The following is a 23,605-nucleotide window of genomic DNA, read 5'->3' as shown; positions in this document are numbered from 1 at the left end:
TCATTTCCCCCTGACGGCCGAAGCCCAACAGGCTTTTGCCCAGATCAGAGCTGATATTGCCAAAGGTGGAATTCACGCCGTAGACGAAACACTTCCTTTCCAAGTAGAAAGCGTCGCATCGGACGTCGCCCTTGCCGCCACCCTCAACCAGGCAGGCAGGCCGTGGCATTCTTTTCCCGCACTCTCCATGCCTCCGAAATTCAGCACTCATCTGTCGAAAAAGAGGCCCAGGCTATCGTTGAGGCTGTGCGACATTGGAGGCATTACCTCGCCGGCAGGAGATTCACTATCCTCACTGACCAACGGTCGGTAGCCTTCATGTTCAATAACACACAGCAGGGCAAGATCAAAAATGACAAAATCTTGCGGTGGAGAATCGAGCTCTCCACCTATAACTACGAGATTAAGTATCGCATTGGCAAACTCAACGAGCCCCCAGACACCCTATCCCGAGGTACACGTGCCAGCGCACAGGTAGACCGACTCCGGACCCTGCACGACAGCCTTTGTCACCCAGGGGTCACTTGGTTGTACCACTTCATTAAGGCACGAAATTTGCCCTACTCCGTCGAGGAAGTAAGGACGATCACCAAGGACTGCCAGGTCTGTGCGGAGTGCAAACCGCACTTCTACCGCCCGGACTGCGCGCACCTGGTGAAGGCCTCCCGCCCCTTTGAATGCCTCAGCATGGATTTCAAAAGCCCCCTCCCCTCCTCCGACCGACACATATATTTCCTCAGTGTGATCGATGAATACTCCCGTTTTCCCTTCACCATCCCATGCCCCGACATGACGTTTGCCACTGTCATTAAAGCCCTTAATTCTATCTTCACTCTGTTCGGCTTCCCCGCCAACATCCACAGTGACAGGGGATCCTCATTCATGAATGATAAGCTACGCCAGTTCCTGCTCAGCAGGAGTATCGCCTCCAGCAGAACGACGAGCTACAACTCCCGGGAAACGGACAAGTAGAAAGGGAGAATGGGACGGTATGGAGGGCCGTCCAGCTGGCCCTACGGTCCAGGAATCTCCCGGCCTCCCGCTGGCAAGAGGTCCTCCCTGATGCACTACATTCCATTCGCTCATTACTTTGCACTGCTACTAACAGTACACCGCTTGAACGTCTTTTTGCCTTCCCCAGGAAGTCCACATCTGGGGTATCACTCCCAACTTAGCTCACAGCTCCGGGAACCGTGCTTCTCCGTAAACATGTGCGGCTCGACAAGGCGGACCCGTTGGTGGAAAGGGTGCACCTGCTCCACGCAAACCCACAGTACGCCTACGTGGCGTTCCTCGACGGCCGCCAGGATACCGTCTCCCTCAGGGACCTGGCACCAGCAGGTTCCGCCCCCACAAAACCCCCCGGCGCCCCCAGCCCCACCCTCCCGTCCCCCGCCGCCCCCATCACCCCCCCAGGACCGCCCGTCCTCCCCCTGCCCACCCCCGTTGATGAAGAGGATTTTGGCACGCTCCCAGAGTCAACTTCGACCACGACAGCACCAACATCGCCGGCTCCACTTCGTCGAGCCCAGAGGACGATGAATGCGCCGGACCGGCTGAACCTCTGACCGGCCCACCGGATGACCAGAGACATTTTTTTTTCACTGTTCTGTAAATATTAAAGATCGCGAATTGTATATAGTTATCCACCACCCCCGCCGGACTCAATTTTAACAGGGGTGAATGTGGTAAACCACTGTGTTCCTATGTTAAGGGTTGTACGGTAGAACCTGCACTGCAGGTTCACCTGTGGCCCCTGCATGCTAGCTCCGCCCAGGAGCCGGGTTATAAATATGCGTGGCCTTCAGCTAGCAGCCATTTTGTCAGCTGCTGTAGGAGGCCACACTTCAGATACTAATAAAGCCTCAGTTCGAATTCAACTTCGTCTCCAGCCAAATTGATCATGCCTCAAGGGGGAGGGCGCGGATGCACCTGTGAAATCCCGGGACAGGCCCCCACTTGGTGACTGGAACGACCACGCAGAGTAGAAGTTGAGATGCTTTAGTGACTGGAAGCCAGTGTCCAGGGTCTTTTCAATCTGAATGCTAGCTCCCACATACAGGGATCTGCGCTGGGTCGCCTATTGTTTGTCATTTATATAAATGACATTGATAACGATGTGGGGAATAGGATCAGTAAGTTTGCAGATGACACAAAGATTGACTGGGTGGTTAACTGTGAGATTGAGTGTCTTGGGTTAGAGGAAGATATAAACAAGATGGTCAAATGGTCAGAAAAGTGGCAGGTGAAATTTAACCCTGAAACGTGAGAGACAATACACTTTGGAAGGTGTAATTTGACAAGGAAGTATTCAATGAATCGCCTGACACTGGGAAGTTCTGAAGAACAAAGGGACCTTGGCATGTTTGTCCATAGATCTCTGAAGGCAGAGGGGCAGGTTAATAGGGTGGTGAAAGCATATGAGACACTTGTCAGTCTCAATCTGGGCATAGATTACAAAAGCAAAAGTCATGTTGGAGTGTTATAGAACTTTGGCGAGGCCACAACTGGAGTATTGTGTGTGTTAGTGGACGAAATTGCTATATGTGTCAGGATTGGTTCAATAAAGATGTCTCAAAGTATTGTAATAGCACAGGTCAAGGGCAAGGCAAAATTTAACCGTGAAAAGTGACGGCAGTGTACATGACTCCTTTATCTTGTCACACTCAGTGATCCCTGACATGTTTGAGGGGCACCCCCCAGGCTGTGGGGCTGGCTGCTGGCGACAGGGGTTACCCATTGTGATCGTGGCTGATGACGCCTATACGGAGGCCACAGACCGACGTGGAGACCCGCTAAAATGATGCCCATACGGCAAGAGTTGCTTCGGGGTCTGAAGATGCGCTTCAGGTGCCTGGACCGTTCTGGAGGGGCCCTCTAGTACGAGGCAGCAGGGCTGACCGCATCATGGTGCCCTGCTGCATCCTCCACAGCATCGCGCAGCAGAGGGGCGATGTGCTGGAGGAGGATGAGGAGAAAGGACAGGTCTCGTCAGACGAGGAGAATGAGGGGGAGGGAGACAATGAGTGGGACATGGGGCCCAGGCAGGCAGGTGAGGCCGCACAACGCTATCACCAGAGCCAGCGTGCATGGGGCGCCTCATTGAGACAGGCTTCAGTGACTAGACGGGTCACTGGCCAGGGGCACGGATACCACTATCGCACACCCCCTCACCTCCCACACCACCAAACCCCCTCAATTCCCACATCAAAAAACCACTGTGTGCACACCCTTCCATTATAAATACCTGTAGCGCTCTGAGCTGGGGGCCCTGGGTTTCCAGTAACAGCGGGTCTGGTCCATGGGATGGCGGATGATGACAGCCCGCTCTGCGATGAGCTTCGTGCTCCACATCGTTTGACAATGTCTGACTCATGCCCACAGTAGCACCATCACCTGTGTGCTCCCTGCATGTGAGCTTGCCAGTCCGTCTTATGGTCCTGTTGAATCGCTGGGGAGTGGGTGCTGGGGACGGGCGGGGCGGGGTGAGGGGGGGGGGGGGGGAGCCCGTTACATCCACGGGCCTTCACTCTGATCCCCCACTCCCCACTCCCACTGGCCAGCACTGACTACCCCACCCCCACCCCCACACCCATTGGACAGAGCACAGTCAGGTTTAAGGTGTGAACGGATGTTTATTGTGAACAATTATATACAATCTGTGCCCTAGCCTCTATAACTGAACTGTGTCCTACACCCGTGCCAATTTAACTAGACTGGTGTCTCACTTTCTGGCCTTACGGGTCCTGACTGAGTCTACAGCCTCCAATCCAAGTTCCCGAGGATGAGACTACGTGCGACCGCGTCATCGGGAACTCGGCTGATCGAGTGCGGAACATCAGGGGGCAGGCTTCAGGCAAAGTCCTGGAGCCGTCGATACGTCATGGGGACGCTTTGGAGGGGCTCCCAATTTGGCCGGGAACTTTGATTCTCTGTCCGATCGCCAAATGCGATTTCAGCGTCAGCGACCGGAGAATCCAGCCCAACATTTTTGTTTGTGGTAAGAGAAAGTTCTTTTCTGCAACATAAAGTACATGTTTCTGACTAAATAATGTTCAGTTAGTGTTGCTTTTAGTTTGCTTGTTACATTAATCTAATTTCTTTCTATTTCTGGAAAAAGGGACATGTTGAAACCGGTCAATCAGAAAGGGAAACAAAAACTCTGGGTCCACAAAGGGGGAATGTATAAAGGATGCTTAGGATTGAAAGATTAGATTTGTGGAGGCCGAAGGTTTCCCTGTGTGGCCTGGGCTTCTCCCTTCTGTTACACCAGGATGAGTAAAAGGAGAACAATTTTAGCAGAGACCTTGGTCAGCCAGTTAGCTACTCCAGTCTCTGATCTGCTGCTTGGCAGCTGAAAACGCAGGCATCACTTTAAATACACTCAAATTTCAGTTACTATTCCAATTATATCATCAGGCAGAACCTTCAACTGTTAATTATACTCTTCCACAGGAGCTGAGTCAATGTCCACATTTGTGTTTGCTAAAAACTGAAAGTGATGGGAATGGGGTCAGGTTACATCGGAACCTGTAGTTCATTACAGTAGGCCATTCAGCCTCTTGAGCCTATCCCTGCTATTAATAGAACATAGAACATAGAACGATACAGCGCAGTACAGGCCCTTCGGCCCACGATGTTGCACCGAAACAAAAGCCATCTAACCTACACTATGCCCTTATCATCCATATGCTTATCCAATAAACTTTTAAATGCCCTCAGTGTTGGTGAGTTCACTACTGTTGCAGGTAGGGCATTCCACGGCCTCACCACTCTTTGCGTAAAGAACGTACCTCTGACCTCTGTCCTATATCTATTACCCCTCAGTTTAAAGCGATGTCCCCTCGTGCCAGCCATTTCCATCCGCGGGAGAAGGCTCTTACTGTCCACCCTATCTAACCCCCTGATCATTTTGTATGCCTCTATTAAGTCTCCTCTTAGCCTTCTTCTCTCCAACGAAAACAACCTCAAGTCCATCAGCCTTTCCTCATAAGATTTTCCCTCCATACCAGGCAGCATCCTGGTAAATCTCCTCTGCACCCGCTCCAAAGCCTCCACGTCCTTCCTATAATGCGGTGACCAGAACTGTACGCAATACTCCAAATGCGGCCGTACCAGAGTTTTGTACAGCTGCAACATGACCTCCTGACTCCGGAACTCAATCCCTCTACCAATAAAGGCTAACACTCCATAGGCCTTCTTCACCACCCTATCAACCTGGGTGGCAACTTTCAGGGATCTATGTACATGGACACCTAGATCCCTCTGCTCATCCACACTTCCAAGAACTTTACCATGAGCCAAATATTCTGCATTCCTGTTATTCCTTCCAAAGTGAATCACCTCACACTTCTCTACATTAAACTCCATTTGCCACCTCTCAGCCCAGCTCTGCAGCTTATCTATGTCCCTCTGTAACCTGCTACATCCTTCCACACTGGCGACAACACCACCGACTTTAGTGTCGTCTGCAAATTTACTCACCCACCCTTCTGCGCCCTCCTCTAGGTCATTGATAAAAATGACAAACAGCAACGGCCCCAGTATTCAATGAGATCATGGCTGATCTATGGCCTAACTCCTTCCTGTCTTTGGCCCATATCCCTTAATATCTTTGCTTAACAAATATATATCTTTGAAAAAATATTTAATTTGTTTATGGGATGTGGGTTAGGGCAGCATTTATTGCCCATCCCTATTTGTCCTTCAGAAGGCGGTGAGTTGCTTTCATGAACTACTGCAATCTTTGAGGTGTAGGTACTCCCACTGTGCTGTTAGGGAGGAAGTTCCAGGATTTTGACCCAGCGATCAAGTCAGGGTGGTGAGTGGCTTGGAGGGGAAACTCCAAGTGGTGGGGTTCCCAGTATCTGTTGCTCTTGTCCTTCTAGATGGTAGTGGTTGTGGGTTTGAAGGGGGCTGTCGAAGCAATGTTGGTGAGTTACTGCAGTGCATCTTGTATTTGGTACACATGGCTGCCACTGTTCATCGGTGGTAAAGGGTTTGAATGTTTGTGGAAGGAGGGGCAGTCAAGCGGGTTGCTTTGTCCTGGATGGTGTTGAGCTTCTTGAGTGTTGTTGGAGCTGCACTCATCCAGGCAAGTGGAGAGTATTCCATCACACTTCTGACTTGTGCCTTGTGGGCAGGCTTTGGGGGATCAGGATGTGAGTTACATGCTGTAGGATTCCTAGCCTTTGACCTGCCCAGGTAGCCACAGTATTAGTATGGCTAGTCAAGTTCAGTTTCTGATCATGGTAACCCCCAGGATGTTGATTGTGGGGGATTCAGTGATGGTAACGCCGCTGAATGTCATGGGGCGATGGTTAGATCCACTCTTGTAGGAGATGGCCATTGCCTGGCACTTTTGTAGCACAAATGCAACTTGTCACTTGTCAGCATAAGCCTGGATATTGTCTAGATCTTGCTACATTTTGGCATGGATTGCTTCATTATCTGAGGAGTCACAAATGGTGTTGAACATTGTGCAGTCACCAGCAAACATCCCCACTTCTGACCTTATGATGGAAATGAGGTAATTGACAAAGCAGTTGAAGATGGTTGGGCCTAGGACAGTATTTTTCAAACTTTTTTTCCAGGCACCCATTTTTATCAACTGCCAATCGTCGTGACCCATGCCAGCGGACCCTCCATTTTTGCTTACCTTTAATGCGACAGGTGAGCCTGCTTGGTCCTCACGTTCTCACTTGTTTTGTCATTCATTGTTACATTTCTGTGTGGGTTGTTCTTCAGAGGTCCTGGAGCTCACACCACCACTGTTTTGCCCTGTTGTGGACTCTCCTGAACAGCTCACACCACCACTGCTTTGTAATGTTGTGGACTCTCCTGAACAGCTCACATCACCACTGCTTTGTCCTGCTGTGGGTTATCCTCAGTCACTCTCTCAAGCAGATTTAATTGTGAGATTCTGGCCTGTTTGTGTCTCTGGCCCTCTCTTATTACAAAATTATCTATTTTAAATTTTACAGTCCTGTTGCTTGTTTGCTCTTGACAAAATAGAGGAATCGCAATCGTGCCTAGAGCATGTGACATCAGTGTTCAAGGCGCATGACCTGTTCTCTGCCATCCTTCAGGCAGGAAGACTGCATTGAATTTTAAAAATCGTCTGGGTCAGCACGCTGACGTCAGGAGGAGACGGTGTTTCTTGCTGGGCTCCGGCATGCGCACTGATGAGCGGGCACGCAATCGCAGTGCGCCCGCATTCTGAAAGACGGTCGTGGCTGGAATTTTTAAAAGGCGGCTGTTGCGCTTTACTACCTGCGATCGGGAACGCCACGATGGATGGCTCCGCGACCCTCCCGACACCCGCCCGCCACCCACCGACTTTGAAAATGATTGGCCTAGGACACTATCTTGAGGAACACCTGCAGTGATGTCATGGAGCTGAGATGATTGACCTCCAACCACCATAACCATCTTCCTTTGTGCCAGGTGTGGTGGTTTGCCTATGGGCCATACATAGTTGGAGGTGAGACCTCCAACCAGCAGGTGGCGGTACAGACACACCATGCGGCCTCAAGACCAAGATCATGTGACCGGGGACCTGTAGATGCTCATCTGGCCATCTTCGGACCAGCACGAGATAGATAATGTACTCTGTATCAGACAGCCATCCTACTGCGTGAGACACAATAAAAGTTGGACAGATCAAAGTGTTTGGTGAGTTCATTTTAAAAGTACAAGGGACCAAACAAAACACCAGGTATGACTCCAACCAGCAGAGAGTTCCCCCCTGATTCCCATTGACTCCAGTTTAGCTGGGGCTCCATGGTGCCATACTCGGTCAAATGCTGCTTTGATGTCAAGGGCAGTCACTCTCACCGTATCTCTGGCATTCCGCTCTTCTGTCCATGTTTGAACCAAGGCTGTAATGAGGCCAGAAGTTGAATGATCCTGGCAGAACCCAAACTGAGCATTCGTGAGCAGGCTATTGCTGTAGGTGCCGCTTGATAGCACTGTTGATGACTCCTTCAATCACTTTGCTGATGATGGCAAGTAGATTGATAGGGCGGTAATTGGCTTGGTTGGATTTGTCCTGTTTCTTGTGTACTGGACACACCTGGGCAATTTTCCACATTGTAATTTAACTCCTGTAGTCCAAGTATCATTTTTCTAAACCTACATTGCACTCCCTCCAAGGCCAATATATCCTTCCTAAGGTGTGGTGCCCAGAACTGCTCACAGCACTCCAAGTGAGTTCTAACCAGGGTTTTGTGTAGCTGTGGCATAATCCCTGTGTCTTTACAGGCAACACGGTAGCATTGTGGATAGCACAATTGCTTCACAGCTCCAGGGTCCCAGGTTCGATTCCGGCTTGGGTCACTGTCTGTGCGGAGTTTGCACATCCTCCCCGTGTGTGCGTGGGTTTCCTCCGGGTGCTCCGGTTTCCTCCTACAGTCCAAAGATGTGCAGGTTAGGTGGATTGGCCATGATAAATTACCCTTAGTGTTCAAAATTGCCCTTAGTGTTGGGTGGGGTTACTGGGTTATGGGGATCGGGTGGAGGTGTTGACCTTGGGTAGGGTGCTCTTTCCAAGAGCCGTTGCAGTCTCGATGAGCCGAATGGCCTCCTACTGCACTGTAAATTCTATGTTAATCTATGTCTATGTTTATACCTCAAGCCTCTAGATATAAAGGTCAGCATTCCATTAGCCTTTTTGATTATTTTCTACACTTGTCCATGGCATTTTAAGGACCTATGCACCTGAATCCCCAAGCCTCTTGGGACATCCACTGTATTTAACCTTTTCCCATTTAGAAAGTACTCTGCTCTATGCCTTTTTGGTTCAACATGGATAACCTCACACTTGCTTGCTTTGAATTCCATTTGCCACAATTTTGTCCATTTGCCGAATCTGTCAATATCTCCTTGCAATTATATGCTATCATCTAGGCTGTCTGTAATGCCACCTAACTTTGTATCATCAGAAAATTTGGATATATGACTTTCCATGCCATTATCAAAGCGGTTAATGAATAATATGAACAATTGAGGGCCCAACACAGATCCCTGTGGTACACCTCCTGCCAATTAGAGTACTTACCCGTTATCCCCACTCCCTGTCATCTGCCACTCAACAAAATTCCTAACCATGTCAATAATTTTCCCTCAATGCCACGATCTTCCACTTGAGTTAACAGTCTCTTATGTGGGACTTTGTAACATGCCTTCTAGAAACCCATATAAATAACATTCATAGACAATTCCCTGTCCACCACCTCAGTCATCACTTCAAAAAATTCAATAAGATTAGTCAGGCATGACCTTCCCTTCATGAATCCATGTTGGCTCTCCCTGATCGATCAAAATGTTTTGAGGTGTTCAGTTACCCTATCCTTGATTATAGACTCCAGCAAATAGCCCACCACAAATGTTAGGCAAACTAGTCTGTAATTCCCTGATCGCCCCCTTTCACCCTTCTTGAAAAAATGGAGTGACATTTGCAATTTTCCAATACAGAGGGACAACTCTTGAATCTAGGGAACTCTGAAAAATTATAGTTAGGGCATCTACAATGTGCTCCCCTACTTCCTTTAACACCCTCAGGTCCTAAGGATTTGTCACTCTTTGGGGCTGGTTTAGCATAGGGGCTGGTTTAGCACAGGGCTATATCGCTGTCTTTGAAAGCAGACCAAGGCAGGCCAGCAGCACGGTTCAATTCCCGTACCAGCCTCCCTGAGCAGGCGCCGGAATGTGGCGACTAGGGGCTTTTCACAGTAACTTCATTTGAAGCCTACTTGACAATAAGCGATTTTCATTTCATTTTGTTTCTTTGGGGTTGGGGTCACAGTGCCTGATGCCGATATTTTAAACCACAATCTTCTCCCTCCCATTGAGGGGTTAAAATGTAGATGTCTATGATGTTATCTCACTGATCACAGGTCTTCGGGAGAATTTTTCTTCTCTTCACATGATTGTGGTGAGCAGCCGGGATGTTCCAGAATCCCTGCAGTGTGTTTTCCGGTGGTGACGATGGCTCGCTATTGGTTGGCGGTGGGATATTCCAGTCCAACCAAAGCTTTTTGCATGGCTTACCCACCCTGCCGCTGGGGAACCTGCTGCGGGTGGTCGCGCGGGAATGGAAGATCCCATCAGTGTGTTTCTGCAGAGAGGAGGAGCACAGATTGGAGACCCCCAGGATAATAATCCTTATTCATAATGGAAAGATACGGCTCCAGTACAGAGGAATTGGACTGAACACAGATGGAAAACAGCTGAAGTGGCAGCAGACCAGAATTCCCCTTCATGTATGGAGATCAGTGTGAATACAGGGATATTGTAAATTCTGTGATTCTGTCATTTTCAGGATGGGTTACTATGGGGGGTCAGTACGAACATTAGAACAGGTGGAGATTGTTACACTGATCACTCATTCCTCTTTGGATTTCTGATCTGAAATGTCCCCACTGAGAAAAACATTCTCTCCTCTTTCATTGCAGAGTGACCGAGACTCAGACAGTCACAGATCCAGATGTTGCAGAACTGACCATGAATCTGTCCAATGTATCTCAACTTATCGAGAAGAGACTGAGTGAATGGGAAAAGTTTCACTCCAACATATTGGAAATCATCGGTAAGATCGTACAGCTTTTATTCAAGATCAGAGACTGAGAGCTGATCGGGTTAGTTGTGTTCAAACAGCTGGGAATATTCCTGAACTTTAATCTCAGTTCCCTATGTGTGCGGATCAGGAGTCTGAGATTCATCCTCAGTTCTTAGTGACACCAGCTTTAAACATTCCTCACTGTGATGGGCCAGAGCGTCAGCCAGCGTGGGTCAGGTAGGGGCGGGTTACACATTGTCAATCAGAGAGTCTGTTAAAGGGACACCATCCCTTACAGGCCTGTCATGTTTGATTACCACAGTGACAGACTTTTCCTGGGATTTTCTGTCCTGTCATCATTTTTGGCCAATTCACTTTAGCCACTCTCCAAAGTGTTCCCATCCCGCCCATGACAATTCCTGCAATTGGTGGGCTTGGAAAATCCTGCCCTTCCATTAATTTGATGTATTTCCTGATCTAAAGGCATCTCAAATGCCTTTACAGCCAAAAATGTTCTATTTTTGAAGTGTAGTCACTGTTATGTAGGAATGTATAAGGATGGAATATAGAACCCACCATTGAGTAATATGAAGGAGACTGGACCTCGCTGTGTCACAATTCCTTATCATCATTGATGTGTTGGGTGTTCTGGATCACAAACAGGTCACCAACCCTGGAAGTGGTGCAACTCTATTTTATTATAAGGTTAACTATATTAACATACTTGAACTGTGGGTAAATGCAATACCAGCTTTAACTGTTGACCCTTGCCTAGTCCTAACCAGGTGATGCACTCAGCACATGGTGAATCTCTGTGTTGCAGGTTGTGAGCTCTGAGCTGGCTGCTACTAGAATGAGCGGGAACTCTCCTGAGCCCTGTCTTTATAGTGTGTGTGCTCTCACTGGTGATTGGCTGTGGTGTTGTGTGTGCTGATTAGTCCCACTGCATGTCCATCAGTGTGTGTGTGTGTGTCTGCACCATAACATCATGTGCTTTGTTTGCATTGTCAGCTCCCACTAAATACAAAAAAGAAGCGAACGCATTGAAAGAAACTCCTCCAGGAATCTCGTCTGGGGCAGCTGCTGTCCCAGCCAATGTGCTCAAGCCATTGACTGAGATTGATGAAAGAGCAGAAGTACCTCAAAGTGAGTTTATAATCGAAACCAATAATCACACCAAGTGTTATTTATATTGAACTATTTTTCATAATGTTCTTTCACTCAGAATTTAGTTTGCGGTTTTAAGATTCAAGTTCCTGTTCCCTCCTCACAGCTCTGAATTGGTCCCAGTCTCAGACTCAGGCCTCAGGGAGAAATCGTGAATTCGGAGAGAACTGAGAGAAACAGTTGTAACATACTGAAGTTATAGCAGATTCATCTCAATTCACAATTGAACCCCCAACAGCTGTGTAAAATTGTTAAACAAGCTGTAGTCTTATGGGACAGTAACAGGAGAGAGAGGGTCCAGGACACACTCCTGCATTCAGGATGGGACAGGAACAGGATGGGAGAGAGCCCAGGACACATACCTACATTCAGAATCGGACAGTAACAGGAGGGAGAGAGTCCAGGCACACTCCTGTATTCAGAATGGGACAGGAACAGGAGAGAGAGGGTCCAGGACACACTCCTGTATTCAGGAATGGACAGTAACAGGAGGGAGAGAGCCCAGGGCACACTCCTGTATTCAGGATGGGACAGTAATAGGTGAGAGAGGGTCCAGGACACATTCCTGCATTCAGGATGGGAGAGAGTCCAGGCACACTCCTGTATTCAGGATGGGACAGTAACAGGAGGGTGAGAGTCCAGGACGCACTCCTGTATTCAGGATGGGACTGTAACAGGAGGGAGAGTCCAGGCACACTCCTGTATTCAGGATGGGACTGTAACAGGAGCGAGAGTGTCCAGGACACACTCCTGTATTCAGGGTGGGACAATAACAGGAGGGAGAGAGCCCAGGACAGAGTCCTGTATTCAGGATGGGACAGTAACAGGAGGGAGAGAGCCCAGGGCACACACCTGTATTCAGGATGGAACAGTAACAGGAGGGAGAGAGCCCAGGGCACACCTGTATTCAGGATGGGACAGTAACAGGAGAGAGAGGGACCAGGACAAATTCCTGTATTCAGAATGGGAGAGAGTCCAGGCACACACCTGTATTCAGGATGGAACAGTAACAGGAGGGACATAGCCCAGGGCACACTCCTGTATTCAGGATGGGTCAGTAACAGGAGAGAGAGCCCAGGGGACACTTCTGTATTCAGGATGGGACAGTAACAGGAGTGAGAGAGCCCAGGGCACATTCCTGCATTCAGGATGGGTCAGTAACAGGAGAGAGAGCCCAGGACACACGCCTGTATTCAGGGTGGAACAGTAACAGGAGGGAGAGAGCCCAGGGCACACTCCTGTATTCAGGATGGGACAGGAACAGGAGGAAGAGAGCCCAGGGCACACTCCTGAATTCAGGATGGGAGAGAGCCCAGGACACACTCCTGTATTCAGGATGGGACAGTAACAGGAGGGAGAGAGCCCAGGGCACACTCCTGTATTCAGGATGGGAGAGAGCCCAGGACACACTCCTGTATTCAGGGTGGAACAGTAACAGGAGGGAGAGAGCCCAGGGCACACTCCTGTATTCAGGATGGAACAGTAACAGGAGAGAGTGAGAGTCCAGGACACATTCCTGCAATCAGGATGGGACAGCAACAGGAGGGAGGGAGTCCAGGACATATTCCTGCATTCAGGATGGCACAGTAACAGGAGAGAGAGGGTCCAGGACACATTCCTGCATTCAGGATGGGAGAGAGTCCTGGCACACGCTATTCAGGATGGGACATTAACAGGAGGGAGAGAGTCCAGGCATACACTTGTATTCAGGATGGGACAGTAACAGGAGGGAGAGTGTCCAAGACACATTCCTGTATTCAGGATGGGACTGGAACAGGAGGGAGAGTGCCCAGGACACACTCCTGTATTCAGGATGGGACTGTAACAGGAGAGAGAGTGTCCGGGACACACTCCTGTATTCAGGAAGGGACCACAACAGGAAGGAGAGAACCCAGGACACACTTCTGCATTCAGGATGGGACAGGAACAGAAAGGAGAAAGCCTAGGACACAGTCCTGTATTCAGGATGGGACAGTGAGAGGAGGGAGAGTGTCCAGGACAAACTCCTGTATTCGGGATGGGACAGAAACACGAGGGAGAGAGCCCAGGACACACTCCTGTATTCAGGATGGGACAGTAACAGGAGGGAGAGAGTCGAGGACACACTCCTGTATTCAGGATGGGACTGTAACTGGAAGGAGAGAACCTAGGACACAGTCCTGTATTCAGGATGGGACAGTGACAGGAGGGAGAGTGTCCAGGACACAGTCCTGTATTCAGGATGGGACTGTAACAGGAGAGAGAGAGCCCATGGCACACTTCTGTATTCAGGATGGGACAGGAATAGGAGAGAGATGGTCCAGGACACACACCTGCATTCAGGATGGGACAGTAATAGGAGAGAGAGGGTCCAGGCCACATTCCTGTATTCAGGATGGGAGAGAGTCCAGGCACACTCCTGTATTCAGGATGGAACAGTAACAGGAGGGAGAGAGCCCAGGGCACACTCCTGTATTCAGGATGGGAGTGAGCCCAGGACACACTCCTGTATTCAGGATGGGACAGTGACAGGAGGGAGAGTGTCCAGGACACAGTCCTGTATTCAGGATGGGACTGTAACAGGAGAGAGAGAGCCCATGGCACACTTCTGTATTCAGGATGGGACAGGAATAGGAGAGAGATGGTCCAGGACACACACATGCATTCAGGATGGGACAGTAATAGGAGAGAGAGGGTCCAGGCCACATTCCTGTATTCAGGATGGGAGAGAGTCCAGGCACACTCCTGTATTCAGGATGGAACAGTAACAGGAGGGAGAGAGCCCAGGGCACACTCCTGTATTCAGGATGGGAGTGAGCCCAGGACACACTCCTGTATTCAGGATGGGACAGTGACAGGAGGGAGAGTGTCCAGGACACACTCCTGTATTCAGGATGGGACAGTGACAGGAGGGAGAGTGTCCAGGACACACTCCTGTATTCAGGATGGGAAAGTAACAGGAAGGAGAGAGCCTAGGACACAGTCCTGGATTCAGGATGGGACAGTAAAAGGAAGGAGAGAGCCCAGGACACACTTCTGTATTCAGGATGGGACAGTAAGAGAAAGGAGAGAGCCTAGGGCACAGTCCTGTATTCAGGATGGGATAGTGACAGGAGGGAGAGTGTCCAGGACAAACTTCTGTATTCAGGATGGGACAGTAACAGAAAGGAGAGAGCCCAGGACACATTCCTGTATTCAGGATGGGAGAGAGTCCAGGACACACTCCTGCATTCAGGATGGGAGTGAGTCCAGGCACACTCCTGTAATCAGGATGCAGCAGTAACAAGAGGGAGAGAGTCCAGGCACACTCCTGAATTCAGGATGGGACAGTAACAGGAGAGCATGAGTCGAGGACACATTCCTGTATTCAGGATGAGACAGTACCAGGAGAGAGAGGGCCCAGGACACATTCCTGCACTCAGGATGGGAGAGAGTCCAGGCACACTCCTGTATTCAGGATGGAACAGGAACAGGAGAGAGGGGGTCCAGGTCACATTCCTGTATTCAGGATGGGAGAGAGTCCAGGCACACTCCTGTATTCAGGATGGAACAGTAACAGGAGGGAGAGTGTCCAGGACACACTCCTGTATTAAGGATGGAAAAGTAACAGGAGAGAGTGAGAGCCCAGGACACATTCCTGCATTCAGGATGGGAGAGAGTCCAGGCACACTCCTGTATTCAGGATAGGACAGTAACAGGAGGGAAAAAGTCCAGGTACACTCCTGTATTCAGGATGGGACAGTAACAGGAGGGAGTGTGTCCAGGACACATTCCTGTATTCAGGATCGGACTGGAACCGGAGGGAGAGAGCCCAGGACACACTCCTGTATTCAGGATGGGAGAGAGTCCAGGCACACTCCTGTTTTCAGGATGGAACAGTAACAGGAGGGAGAGAGTCCAGGCACACTCCTAAATTCAGGATGGAACAGTAACAGGAGAGAGTGAGAGTCCAGGAAACATTCCTGCAATCAGGATGGGGCAGCAACAGGAGGGAGGGAGTCCAGGACATATTCCTGCATTCAGGATGGGACAGTGACAGGAGAGAGAGGGTCCAGGACACATTCCTGCATTCAGGATGGGAGAGAGTCCAGGCACACGCTATTCAGGATGGGACATTAACAGGAGGGAGAGAGTCCAGGCATACACTTGTATTCAGGATGGGACAGTAACAGGAGGGAGAGAGCCCAGGACACTCTCCTGTATTCAGGATGGGACTGTAACAGGAGAGAGAGTGTCCAGGACACACTCCTCTATTCAGGATGGGACCACAACAGGAAGGAGAGAGCCCAGGACACACTTCTGTATTCAGGATGGGACAGGAACAGAAAGGAGAAAGCCTAGGACACAGTCCCGTATTCAGGATGGGACAGTGAGAGGAGGGAGAGTGTCCAGGACAAACTCCTGTATTCAGGATGGGACAGAAACACGAGGGAGAGAGCCCAGGACACACTCCTGTATTCAGGATGGGAGAGAGCCCAGGAGACACTCCTGTTTTCAGAATGGGACTGTAACAGGAGGGAGAGAGCCCAGGACACACTCCTGTATTCATGATGGGACTGTAATAGGAGGGAGAGAGGCCAGGGCACACTCCTGTATTCCGGATGGGAGAGAGTCCAGGCACACTCCTGTATTCAGGATGGGACAGGAACAGGAGGGAGAGAGACCAGGCACACTCTTGGAAAGGTGGGACAGTGCCAGGAGGGAGAGAGTCCAGGCACACCTCTGTATTCGGGGTGGGACTGTAACAGGAGGGAGAATGTCCAGGACACACTCCTGTAATCAGGATGGGACAGTAACAGGAGGGAGAGAGTTGAGGACACACTCCTGTATTCAGGAGGGAGAGAGTCCAGGCACACTCCTGTATTCAGGATGGGACTGTAACTGGAGGGAGAATGTACAGGACACACTCCAGTAATCAGGATGGGACAGTAACAGGAAGGAGAGAGCCTAGGACACAGTCCTGTATTCAGGATGGGACAGTGACAGGAGGGAGAGTGTCCAGGACACAGTCCTGTATTCAGGATGGGACTGTAACAGGAGAGAGAGAGCCCATGGCACACTTCTGTATAAAGGATGGGACAGGAATAGGAGAGAGATGGTCCTGGACACACACCTGCATTCAGGATGGGACAGTAATAGGAGAGAGAGGGTCCAGACCACATTCCTGTATTCAGGATGGGAGAGAGTCCAGGCACACTCCTGTATTCAGGATGGAACAGTAACAGGAGGGAGAGAGCTAAGGGCACACTCCTGTATTCAGGATGGGAGTGAGCCCAGGACACACTCCTGTAATAAGGATGGGACAGTGACAGGAGGGAGAGTGTCCAGGACACACTCCTGTATTCAGGATGGGAAAGTAACAGGAAGGAGAGAGCCGAGGACACAGTCCTGGATTCAGGATGGGACAGTAAAAGGAAGGAGAGAGCCCAGGACACACTTCTGTATTCAGGATGGGACAGTAACAGAAAGGAGAGAGCCTAGGACACAGTCCTGTATTCAGGATGGGATAGTGACAGGAGGGAGAGTGTCCAGGTTAGACTTCTGTATTCAGGATGGGACAGTAACAGAAAGGAGAGAGCCCAGGACACATTTCTGTATCCAGGATGGGAGAGAGTCCAGGCACACTCCTGTATTCAGGATGGAACAGTAACAGGAGGGAGAGAGTTGAGGACACACTGCTGTATTCAGCATGGACAGTAACAGGAGGGAGAGAGTCCAGACACACTCCTGCATTCAGGATGGGACAGTAACAGGAGAGAGAGTGTCCAGGACACACTCCTGTATTAAGGATGGAAACGTAACAGGAGCGAGTGAGAGCCCAGGACACATTCCTGCATTCAGGATGGGAGAGCGTCCAGGCACACTCCTGTATTCAGGATAGGACAGTAACAGGGGGGAAAAAGTCCAGGGACACTCCTGTATTCAGGATGGGACAGTAACAGGAGGGAGTGTGTCCAGGACACACTCCTGTATTCAGGATCCGACTGGAACCGGAGGGAGGGAGCCCAGGACACACTCCTGTATTCAGGATGGGAGAGAGTCCAGGCACACTCCTGTTCTCAGGATGGAACAGTAACAGGAGAGAGTGAGAGTCCAGGACACATTCCTGCAATCAGGATGGGACAGCAACAGGAGGGAGGGAGCCCAGCACATATTCCTGCATTCAGGATGGGACAGTAACAGGAGAGAGAGTGTCCAGGACACATTCCTGCATTCAGGATGGAAGAGAGTCCAGGCACACGCTATTCAGGATGGGACATTAACAGGAGGGAGAGAGTCCAGGCATACACTTGTGTTCAGGATGGGACAGTAACAGGAGGGAGAGTGTCCAAGACACATTCCTGTATGCAGGATGGGACTGGAACAGGAGGGAGAGAGCCCAGGACACACTCCTGTATTCAGGATGGGACTGTAACAGGAGAGAGTGTCCAGGACACACTCCTGTATTCAGGATGGGACCACAACAGGAAGGAGAGAGCCAAGGACACACTTCTGTATTCAGGTTGGGACAGGAACAGAAAGGAGAAAGCCTAGGACACAGTCCTGTATTCAGGATGGGACAGAAACACGAGGGAAAGAGCCCAGGACACACTCCTGTATTCAGGATGGGAGAGAGTCCAGGCACACTCCTGTATTAGGGATGGGACAGTAACAGGAGGGATGGCCCAGGGCACACTCCTGTATTCAGGATGGGAGAGAGCCCAGGACACACTGCTGTATTCAGAATGGGACTGTAACAGGAGGGAGAGTGTCCAGGACACACTCCTGTATTAAGGATGGGAAAGTAACAGGAAGGAGAGAGCCTAGGACACAGTCCTGGATTCAGGATGGGACAGTGAAAGGAAGGAGAGAGCCCAGGACACACTTCTGTATTCAGGATGGGACAGTAACAGAAAGGAGAGAGCCTAGGACACAGTCCTGTATTCAGGATGGAATAGTGACAGGAGAGAGAGTGTCCAGGACAAAGTTCTGTATTCAGGATGGGACAGTAACAGAAAGGAAAGAGCCGAGGACACATTCCTGTATTCAGGATGGGAGAGAGTCCAGGACACACTCCTGCATTCAGGATGGGAGTGAGTCCAGGCACACTCCTGTATTCAGGATGCAACAGTAACAAGAGGGAGAGAGTCCAGGCACACTCCTGCATTCAGGATGGGACAGTAAAAGGAGGGCGTGAGTCCAGGACACATTCCTGTATTCAGGATGAGACAGTACCAGGAGAGAGAGGGCCCAGGACACATTCCTGCACTCAGGATGGGAGAGAGTCCAGGCACACTCCTGTATTCAGGATGGAACAGGAACAGGAGAGAGAGGGTCCAGGTCACATTCCTGTATTCAGGATGGGAGAGAGTCCAGGCACACTCCTGTATTCAGGATGGAACAGTAACAGGAGGGAGAGAGTCGAGGACACACTGCTGTATTCAGCATGGACAGTAACAGGAGGGAGAGAGTCCAGACACACTCCTGCATTCAGGATGGGACAGTAACAGGAGAGAGAGGGTCCAGGACACATTCCTGTATTTAGGATGGTAGACAGTCCAGGCACACTCCTGTATTCAGGATGTAACAGTAACAAGAGGGAGAGATTCCAGGGCACATTCCTGTATTCAGGATGGGTCAGTAACAGCAGGGAGACCCAGGACACATGCCTGTCTTCAGGATGGAACAGGAACAGGAGGGAGAGAGCCCAGGCACACTCCTGAATTCAGGATGGCAGAGAGCCCAGGACACACTCCTGTATTCAGGATGGGAGAGAGTCCAGGCACACTACTGTATTCAGGATACAACAGGAACAGGAGAGAGAGGGTCCAGGTCACATTCCTGTATTCAGGATGGGACAGAGTCCAGGCACACTCCTGTATTCAGGATGGAACAGTAACAGGAGGGAGAGAGTCGAGGACACACTGCTGTATTCAGCATGGACAGTAACAGGAGGGAGAGAGTCCAGACACACTCCTGCATTCAGGATGGGACAGTAACAGGAGAGAGAGTGTCCAGGACACATTCCTGTATTTAGGATGGTAGACAGTCCAGGCACACTCCTGGATTCAGGATGTAACAGTAACAAGAGGGAGAGAGTCCAGGGCACACTCCAAATTTAAGGATGGGAGAGAGCCCAGGACACACTCCTGTATTCAGGATGGGACTGTAACAGGAGAGAGTGTCCAGGACACACTCCTGTATTCAGGATGGGACCACAACAGGAAGGAGAGAGCCAAGGACACACTTCTGTATTCAGGTTGGGACAGGAACAGAAAGGAGAAAGCCTAGGACACAGTCCTGTATTCAGGATGGGACAGAAACACGAGGGAAAGAGCCCAGGACACACTCCTGTATTCAGGATGGGAGAGAGTCCAGGCACACTCCTGTATTAGGGATGGGACAGTAACAGGAGGGATGGCCCAGGGCACACTCCTGTATTCAGGATGGGAGAGAGCCCAGGACACACTGCTGTATTCAGAATGGGACTGTAACAGGAGGGAGAGTGTCCAGGACACACTCCTGTATTAAGGATGGGAAAGTAACAGGAAGGAGAGAGCCTAGGACACAGTCCTGGATTCAGGATGGGACAGTGAAAGGAAGGAGAGAGCCCAGGACACACTTCTGTATTCAGGATGGGACAGTAACAGAAAGGAGAGAGCCTAGGACACAGTCCTGTATTCAGGATGGAATAGTGACAGGAGAGAGAGTGTCCAGGACAAAGTTCTGTATTCAGGATGGGACAGTAACAGAAAGGAAAGAGCCGAGGACACATTCCTGTATTCAGGATGGGAGAGAGTCCAGGACACACTCCTGCATTCAGGATGGGAGTCAGTCCAGGCACACTCCTGTATTCAGGATGCAACAGTAACAAGAGGGAGAGAGTCCAGGCACACTCCTGCATTCAGGATGGGACAGTAAAAGGAGGGCGTGAGTCCAGGACACATTCCTGTATTCAGGATGAGACAGTACCAGGAGAGAGAGGGCCCAGGACACATTCCTGCACTCAGGATGGGAGAGAGTCCAGGCACACTCCTGTATTCAGGATGGAACAGGAACAGGAGAGAGAGGGTCCAGGTCACATTCCTGTATTCAGGATGGGAGAGAGTCCAGGCACACTCCTGTATTCAGGATGGAACAGTAACAGGAGGGAGAGAGTCGAGGACACACTGCTGTATTCAGCATGGACAGTAACAGGAGGGAGAGAGTCCAGACACACTCCTGCATTCAGGATGGGACAGTAACAGGAGAGAGAGGGTCCAGGACACATTCCTGTATTTAGGATGGTAGACAGTCCAGGCACACTCCTGTATTCAGGATGTAACAGTAACAAGAGGGAGAGATTCCAGGGCACATTCCTGTATTCAGGATGGGTCAGTAACAGCAGGGAGACCCAGGACACATGCCTGTCTTCAGGATGGAACAGGAACAGGAGGGAGAGAGCCCAGGCACACTCCTGAATTCAGGATGGCAGAGAGCCCAGGACACACTCCTGTATTCAGGATGGGAGAGAGTCCAGGCACACTACTGTATTCAGGATACAACAGGAACAGGAGAGAGAGGGTCCAGGTCACATTCCTGTATTCAGGATGGGACAGAGTCCAGGCACACTCCTGTATTCAGGATGGAACAGTAACAGGAGGGAGAGAGTCGAGGACACACTGCTGTATTCAGCATGGACAGTAACAGGAGGGAGAGAGTCCAGACACACTCCTGCATTCAGGATGGGACAGTAACAGGAGAGAGAGTGTCCAGGACACATTCCTGTATTTAGGATGGTAGACAGTCCAGGCACACTCCTGGATTCAGGATGTAACAGTAACAAGAGGGAGAGAGTCCAGGGCACACTCCAAATTTAAGGATGGGAGAGAGCCCAGGACACACTCCTGTATTCAGGATGGAACAGTAACAGGAGGGAGAGTGTCCAGGACACACTCCTGTATTCAGGATGGAACAGTAACAGGAGGGAGAGTGTCCAGGACACACTCCTGTATTAAGGATGGAAAAGTAACAGGAGAGAGTGAGAGCCCAGGACACATTCCTGCATTCAGGATGGGAGAGAGTCCAGGCACACTCCTGTATTCAGGATAGGACAGTAACAGGAGGGAAAAAGTCCAGGTACACTCCTGTATTCAAGATGGGACAGTAACAGGAGGGAATGTGTCCAGGACACACTCCTGAATTCAGGGTCGGACTGGAACCGGATAAAGAAAGCCCGGGACACACTCCTGTATTCAGGATGGGAGAGAGTCCAGGCACATTCCTGTTCTCAGGATGGAACAGTAACAGGAGGGAGAGAGTCCAGGCACACTCCTAAATTCAGGATAGAACAGTAACAGGAGAGAGTGAGAGTCCAGGACACATTCCTGCAATCAGGATGGGCCAGCAACAGGAGGGAGGGAGTCCAGGACATATTCCTGCATTCAGGATGGGACAGTAACAGGAGAGAGAGGGTCCAGGACACATTCCTGCATTCAGGATGGAAGAGAGTCCAGGCACACGCTATTCAGGATGGGACTTTAACAGGAGGGAGAGAGTCCAGGCATACACTTGTATTCAGGATGGGACTGTAACAGGAGGGAGAGTGCCAAGACACATTCCTGTATGCAGGATGGGACTGGAACAGGAGGGAAAGAGCCCAGGACACACTCCTGTATTCAGGATGGGACTGTAACAGGAGAGAGAGTGTCCAGGACACACTCCTGTATTCAGGATGGGACCACAACAGGAAGGAGAGAGCCCAGGACACACTTCTGTATCCAGGATGGGACAGGAACCGAAAGGAGAAAGCCTAGGACACAGTCCTGTATTCAGGATGGGACAGTGAGAGGAGGGAGAGTGTCCAGAACAAACTCCTGTATTCAGGATGGGACAGAAACACGAGGGAGAGAGCCCAGGACACACTCCTGTATTCAGGATGGGAGAGAGTCCAGGCACACTCCTGTATTAGGGATGGGACAGTAAAAGGAGGGATAGCCCGGGGCACACTCCTGTATTCAGGATGGGAGAGAGCCCAGGACACACTGCTGTATTCAGAATGGGACTGTAACAGGAGGGAGGGAGCCCAGGACACACTCCTGTATTCAGGATGGAACAGGAACAGGAGGGAGAGAGCCCAGGGCACACTCCTGAATTCAGGGTGGGAGAGAGCCTAGGAAACACTCCTGTATTCAGGATGGGACAGTGACAGGAGGGAGAGAGACCAGGCACACTCTTGGTAAGGTGGGACAGTGCCAGGAGGGAGAGAGTCCAAGCACTCTCCTGTATTCGGGGTGGGACTGTAACAGGAGGGAAAGAGTCCAGGCACACTCCTGTACTCAGGATGGGACTGTAACAGGAGGGAGAATGTCCAGGACGCACTCCTGTAATCAGGATGGGACAGTAACAGGAGGGAGAGAGTCAAGGACACACTCCTGTATTCAGGAGGGAGAGAGTCCAGGCACACTCCTGTATTCAGGATGGGACTGTAACTGGTGGGAGAATGTACAGGACACACTCCAGTAATCAGGATGGGACAGTAACAGGAAGGAGAGAGCCTCGGACACTGTCCTGTATTCAGGATGGGACAGTGACAGGAGGGAGAGTATCCAGGACACAGTCCTGTATTCAGGATGGGACTGTAACAGGAGAGAGAGAGCCCATGGCACACTTCTGTATTCAGGATGGGACAGGAATAGGAGAGAGATGGTCCAGGGCACACACCTGCATTCAGGATGGGACAGTAATAGGAGAGAGAGGGTCCAGGCCGCATTCCTGCATTCAGGATGGGAGAGAGTCCAGGCACACTCCTGTATTCAGGATGGAACAGTAACAGGAGGGAGAGAGCCCAGGGCACACTCCAGTATTCAGGATGGGAGTGAGCCCAGGACACACTCCTGTATTCAGGATGGGACAGTGACAGGAGGGAGAGTGTCCAGGACA

The 23,605-nt window shown here is 50.5% G+C and overlaps 2 protein-coding genes across 2 annotated transcripts in view; both read left to right on the top strand.

Annotated features, from left to right (window-relative positions):
• LOC140426739 (E3 ubiquitin/ISG15 ligase TRIM25-like) overlaps positions 1-10,564 on the top strand; it is a 133,032-nt gene extending 122,468 nt beyond the window's left edge. Inside the window, exon 4 of the mRNA XM_072511869.1 lies at positions 10,455-10,564. The gene's annotated coding sequence lies outside the window, so the exon portion shown is untranslated. The remainder of the gene's footprint in view (positions 1-10,454) is intronic.
• The window catches only part of LOC140426738 (fibroblast growth factor 18-like), a 313,982-nt gene continuing 300,833 nt past the window's right edge, over positions 10,457-23,605 (top strand). The window contains exons 1-2 of the mRNA XM_072511863.1: positions 10,457-10,588; positions 11,570-11,704. Of these exons, the coding sequence (XP_072367964.1) occupies positions 11,681-11,704 (24 nt within the window). The 5' untranslated portion in view covers positions 10,457-10,588; positions 11,570-11,680. The remainder of the gene's footprint in view (positions 10,589-11,569; positions 11,705-23,605) is intronic.

This window comes from Scyliorhinus torazame, chromosome 7 (assembly GCF_047496885.1).
Source record: "Scyliorhinus torazame isolate Kashiwa2021f chromosome 7, sScyTor2.1, whole genome shotgun sequence".
Classification (NCBI taxonomy): domain Eukaryota; kingdom Metazoa; phylum Chordata; class Chondrichthyes; order Carcharhiniformes; family Scyliorhinidae; genus Scyliorhinus; species Scyliorhinus torazame.
This window is presented reverse-complemented; position numbering and strand designations above follow the sequence as displayed.